Consider the following 5,675-nt stretch of genomic DNA (forward strand, 5'->3'; position numbering starts at 1 on the left):
AATCTTGGTTCTAGTAGAGCATCTTCATCACCAAAAACTCAAGTCGTACATGCTGATCTGGTTTACGCGGTAAATGGACGTATTACAATAATGACAAGCTAATAAAGCAAACAAGTGAAGATTGATTCGACAGGCTTTACCGGTCAGCGCAATTGGTTGAATGGTTATCAATGAGCTTGCACTCATCTTACGTTAATGGACGCACTTCGGAGCTGTCGTCAACCCATCCCATATCCTCGGATTGAGCATTATTCTCTTTCTCAACCGTGATAGCATCTTTTATCTCTCCCACTACATCGGTCATGCTTGGCCTCTTCTCTTTCTCAATTGGCCTCTTCTCTTTCTCAAGCCTGATAGCTTTTTTTATCTCTCCCACTACATCGGTCATGCTTGGCCTCAAGCTCGGTGTATCGTCAACACATCTCAGCGCCAGTTTTGCAACACGATCAATTGATTCCAAGTTGTAATTTCCGGCCAACCTCTCGTCTATGATTTTTGGGCCTGCTTTTTCATCCTTCACGTAAGGTGTCACCTGTAAATACATCCAAATATAATTATTACGAGTCTCACATAACATAAGCTTAGTATGAGATACGCTTAGTCTTTGGCAGAAAATGCAATTGAATGTTATTTTATGTTGTTCAGATTACCCAATTAACGAGGTTAATTTCCTCTTCATGCAGACTTTCATCTGCGGCTTTTCTGCCGCATATCATTTCAAACAAAACGACTCCAAAGCTATATACATCACTCTTCTCAGTCACCTTGTGAGTGCGTCCATACCTGTAAAACATCCCCAAACTAAATTGAAATTGCTTCTTCTCTCATTAAGTAATCGAATAATTTTAATCATGAAGAAGAATATTTGAAAGAAAGTGGAAGTTATATGTGTGATATACTCTGGATCGATGTATCCAGGCGTTCCCTTTGCCATAGATGTTGTAGCATGTGAAGCCTCCCCATCCTTTGCTATCTTCGAAATACCAAAATCGGCCAGTTTTGCATTCATATTGTTGTCTAGAAGGATGTTGGCGGTCTTGACATCCCTGTGAATTATCTTTGGGGTGCAACCCGCGTGCATGAATTCGAGTCCTTTGCACAGAAATAGATGATGTATATTGTTAGACATGATTTGTCCTTTGTAACAGCGTTTAAATCACAAATAATAACTGTGCGTTAAATTACTGAAAGAGTTACCCTGCGCCACATTTAAAGCTATGTTCAGCCTTGTTTTCCAATCAAGGTTCGAATCTCCTGCAACAGCACCTGGACGATAAATTTAAAATCAAATCTAAAGTATTTTTCTAAAATTCTGTCGTAGTAATCAATGTTAAACTTCAGCAACTCAACGAAACATCTTTACCATGAAGCTTGTCCGATAGGGATCCTCCTGACATGAGCTCGTAGATAAGCATAGGATTTTTCAATTCACTACAGTAACCGTGTAAAGGCATCAAGTTCTTATTCTGGGCTCTAGAAAGAACATCAGCCTGTTAATAAAAGAAAGCCACCCACATGAATTTTAGTGTACATTTTTTGGGTGCAACCAAATTATTGTCAGTATAATTAGACAATGCAGAACTTGTATTATGTACCTCATTCAGGAACTGCTGAAATGTTGAGAACATTTTAACTGCTACATCTCTCCCATCCCGCAACTTACCATAGAATACCTTTCCCGAGTTCCCTTGTCCAATTTCTCGACTAAAGTCTTCTGTGGCTTCCGCCATATCCTTAACCGTAAAGCGGGGATACTTTTCGAGCTGTGGCACCTTTATAGTGTCATCTGCAATCCAGATAAATATACAAATTATAAAAGCAGGGTTTTACGCAATTTCTCATATGCGTTTCCTAGGACGTCTCATATGACAATATTCGTAAAATTGCAAATTCCTGCCTGACCTTTATTGTGGCGCTGTCTTTTCCTCGATTTTCTCCGGTATACGGCAATAGCCCCCATCGCTAAAGCAATTAAACCTCCACTTATAGTTATTCCGAGGATAATTCCGAGATTAACACGCTTTGAATTGCTTCTGGTTTCCTGAATTTGTCGGACACATTCCCCCGCCTCAGAACTGCAGAGGTAGTTGTTCCCAGTGGATCTGCAACAAATCAAAACGATTTGCTGTGAACTATGAACTTTAAGCAGTAAGGCTAGATATGAGGTATCGCATTGCTGGTAAAGAAAATACTGAAAAATCACTACTTCAAAATATACGAATGGGAATCTACGGTGAATAAAAGAAGTAAAATATAAGATATTTGATTACTTGATATTCAATGAATTCTTGTCGAAAAGTTGCCCCGGAATTACCCCGCTGAAATTGTTGTTCTGGATAAACCTGTTATAATGGTACAAATGATGGCTATATGATATTAGAAATTACAGTTAATGTTAATTTTAAAGAGGAACTGGCAAATGAAGCAGGATCGGGATATACAATTCTTTAAGGTTGTTGAGGTTGGATAACCAGTCTGGAAGACTACCGTTCAAGTTGTTGTTTTGTAGATGTCTGCACAACAAGCGAACCAAGCCTCTTAAAATTACAATCTATCTGAGTTAAGAACAAAAGACTTACAGGGAGGGTTTATGTTTAAAAGAATTACTTACAATCTCTCCAACATGGTTAAACCGGACAAATCTGGCAAGGGTCCGATCAGATTATTATTTTCAAGTGACCTGCTTATTTTCAAACACAAATGGGTGAATGCCATACCAATATAATATTCAAATTGCTAGCGATGCTGCCTAGACGCATCATCAAACTCTATTTTTTACACAATCACAGGTGGGAGGGAGATTTATGAACCGTTAATAATTTTTAAAAGAAAATGAAGAATGGTAGGACACATTTCAACTAATTAGGTGCACATGAACGAGTCTGTTCTGTCAAATTTCGAACTTCACACATACATGAATTTTAATTTTTGCACAAATATTTTCAATCAAGGTTTCAAAATCCTTTGTTGAGGTTTATATATATATATATATATTGAAAATATAAAATTTTAAACTTTATTGGACATGGCTAAGTATCATAATTGCATTTGTTACCCTGCAACTTTTCAGTATAAGGATTTCAGGATGGAAGAGTTACACACAAAATTAAAGTCTACTTACACGTTGACTAACGCTGTCAACTGTCCAATTTCCTCAGGTACGGATCCTGTAAGATTCCTTCCCGACAAATTTCTGGCGACATGGAGGATTACTGTAAGGTCTTGCAATTTTGACTTAGAAGTTTTCAGTTCTACTGCAATTTCAGCTATAAACAAATCGAAGAATTAAACTTACATTTCCGAAATTTTATTGGCCTGAGAACTGTAAACACAGCCCAATCCATTCCACGGAATCAAATAACAAGGATCGGAAATCCAGCCTTTTATGCCATACTTACTTTTTATAGCGCCAAGAGCTTCAACTGCAGAATAAGAACTATTTGGTTACACGTTGAATTCTGGTACAAGTAATTCTAGGAGTAGAAGTTTAGTGAGGGCACTTACTGTCCTGTGAATTTGTTGCCGTCTGCGTAGGATGTATCGTGTAATACTCAAAAGCATTAATTATAGGACGATTCGTGGAGCGAGGAGCCTTCACGAGGTGAAATATGAACTCGTTTGCTTCATTGGATATGAATGTTAGCTCTAACGCAGAATAATTTCTCACCAGCCAAATGGTTTCAGACCTGTATTCCCCATTTATGGTGACGTAAAAAGATGTAGATTCGGATGTATTGAGCGTCTCGAGCTCCGCTAAATATAGCAGCAGTAATGACTTGGCCCAAGGGGCTGTTGGTAGAGTAAACCGAAAGTCGTCGATATTCATGACCCATGCCGTTTGCATGACAGCAGTTGGAGGATGGTTTTTGGTACTGTCTGAGAAAATGGGCTCTTTCGAACTTACATTCCGTACGATACTTGAATCAGTAAGATCTATATCTGGTTTCCAGATGCGGTCGAAGTTGTCTCGAGGATATCTGCTTGAGTAACCGTACAAAGCACAATATTAGTGCATCAAAATTGGCTTACCTACATCACGCTTGTTTTAGGCATATTTGGTAACGGTGTGAGAGGTTTCACTTAATCTCATATAATCCTTTCTATCAATTATATGAAAACCATAAAGGAAAACACAAAACATCACGCTTGTTTTAGGCATATTTGGTAACGGTGTGAGAGGTTTCACTTAATCTCATATATTAATCCTTTCAATTAATTATATGAAAACCATAAAGGAAAACACAAAAAGCCGTTCTACGAAGTGATAACTGAGCTTCAAGCAGTATATAGATTGAACTATAGAACAACTCGTTTCAGTATGTAAAAAGTCTAATGCTCAAAATGCTCACCTCACTATCGAATTTCCACCAAGATCTGCCCTTTCTTGCATAAACAACATTGTGCCTGATTTCGCTTGGCTATACATGCCATTTTGGAGGGTTCTCAACTCAATAGCATTGATAAAGGGATCATCCGCGTCCCGGCTTCTGATTAAACAAACATATAGCACTTCCCCAGAACTAACATAGATTCCTTCATGAATATATGGATCTGGAATGGGATTCGGTAACTTCAAATAAATCAACATACCAGATGTCTCAATACTGCGATTAAATTCAGGGTAGGAGCCGGAGAATCTACTGTAATTTCCAAGAGCGAAGGATAATCGTAAGAGGTAAGGCACATTGGGGGATACAGGCAAACGATAGCAAGACTTGTTGAGAGGCTTTGGGAAGAATCTTAGTCTTTGCAGGTAAGATGGCAAGGTTGCGTTCCCGGTGACTGCTGTCTCACCGACGTCTATGTAATTAGCATCGGTGACCCATGAGATTTTGTTTTCGTCAGTGTAATTTTCTTTTCCTGCGCAATCAACACTCAGAAATCCTGCTACCACCCAAATATTCAATTAATACAAAGAAATATCTTGTCGACCAAAGAATAGTAGGAACACCAAATCAGTGATGCATCTTTGAAAAACAAAACGTTCAATGACAATTCAAAACGAAACTAAACAGAAATTGCCGGTAAGAGCGTGCTGGTGTGGAGTCTTAAATCACCTGGTTGAGCAATAACATTATCAGCCAATAAACTCAACAGCACGGTGATCGCCATCCAAATGGCCCATTTGCCATAGCCAACCTTTTCCATTGTTCCACCAATTTTTAGGAAGCCGCACCTTACTCTTAGAATCAAGGGAAGACCATGCACGCAGGATTGAGAATCCTAAATAAATCTGCCTAATCTTGGAAGCTAATATGCATCTAAACAGAGCGGAGTTTGTAGCGTCTGTTAGATCCAGGGGAATACAATGCACGCAGGATTGACAATCTTAGATATATCTGCCTAATCTTGAAAGTTAAGATGTATATAAACAGGGGAATTTCTAGGAGTTGTTTATGGAGGTAGATGAATTGTTTGGACGGTCAAAAGTGGCTGGAATCTGGTCAAAATAATTTCAAAAATTCTGGGGAAAATAATTTTCAAAAAATCTTGTGGATGCAGTGTTTGAATCATGTTTTTGATAGTAAAAATGAATTCGCACCATCAAAATATAAAACACCTAAAATTTTAAACTTTAACAACTATAACTTAAATTTACAAAAAACCTTACCAAATTTTCTCTAAATATGACTAAAATTTCTGGAACTTTCCCCACCCTTCTTCCTACTGGTTAG

The 5,675-nt window shown here is 38.2% G+C and overlaps 2 protein-coding genes across 5 annotated transcripts; both read right to left on the minus strand.

Annotated features, from left to right (window-relative positions):
* Nucleotides 1–340: 340 nt before the first annotated feature.
* Nucleotides 341–2,111, minus strand: LOC149188245 (putative LRR receptor-like serine/threonine-protein kinase At5g48740). Of its 3 annotated transcripts, none has more exons than XR_016256258.1 (6): nucleotides 1,903–2,111; nucleotides 1,596–1,786; nucleotides 1,364–1,490; nucleotides 1,198–1,254; nucleotides 651–1,092; nucleotides 341–532 (listed from the first exon to the last, which is right to left on the minus strand). XR_016256258.1 is itself a non-coding variant. In XM_089412965.1 (5 exons), exons 1-5 carry the CDS (start codon nucleotides 1,958–1,960, stop codon nucleotides 761–763), a joined length of 777 nt encoding a protein of 258 aa, XP_089269091.1. In that variant the 5' UTR covers nucleotides 1,961–2,107; the 3' UTR covers nucleotides 575–760. The 3 variants fall into 3 exon arrangements, 1 of the variants encoding a protein (XP_089269091.1); XR_016256257.1 differs by having other exon boundaries at nucleotides 356–532; nucleotides 1,198–1,266; nucleotides 1,903–2,107; XM_089412965.1 differs by lacking the exon at nucleotides 341–532 and having other exon boundaries at nucleotides 575–1,092; nucleotides 1,198–1,266; nucleotides 1,903–2,107.
* Nucleotides 2,112–2,128: 17 nt separating this feature from the next.
* Nucleotides 2,129–5,334, minus strand: LOC149188246 (putative LRR receptor-like serine/threonine-protein kinase At5g48740). Of its 2 annotated transcripts, none has more exons than XM_089412964.1 (8): nucleotides 5,058–5,334; nucleotides 4,350–4,884; nucleotides 3,505–3,977; nucleotides 3,296–3,422; nucleotides 3,122–3,193; nucleotides 2,612–2,680; nucleotides 2,442–2,513; nucleotides 2,129–2,342 (listed from the first exon to the last, which is right to left on the minus strand). In XM_089412964.1, exons 1-8 carry the CDS (start codon nucleotides 5,146–5,148, stop codon nucleotides 2,267–2,269), a joined length of 1,515 nt encoding a protein of 504 aa, XP_089269090.1. In that variant the 5' UTR covers nucleotides 5,149–5,334; the 3' UTR covers nucleotides 2,129–2,266. The 2 variants fall into 2 exon arrangements, with proteins under 2 accessions (XP_089269090.1, XP_089269089.1); XM_089412963.1 differs by having other exon boundaries at nucleotides 2,442–2,537.
* Nucleotides 5,335–5,675: the final 341 nt, after the last annotated feature.

The sequence above is a fragment of the Pinus tabuliformis genome, chromosome 3_1, assembly GCF_031772625.1.
Source record: "Pinus tabuliformis cultivar Carrire ecotype Pingquan chromosome 3_1, CPIR1, whole genome shotgun sequence".
Taxonomy (NCBI): domain Eukaryota; kingdom Viridiplantae; phylum Streptophyta; class Pinopsida; order Pinales; family Pinaceae; genus Pinus; species Pinus tabuliformis.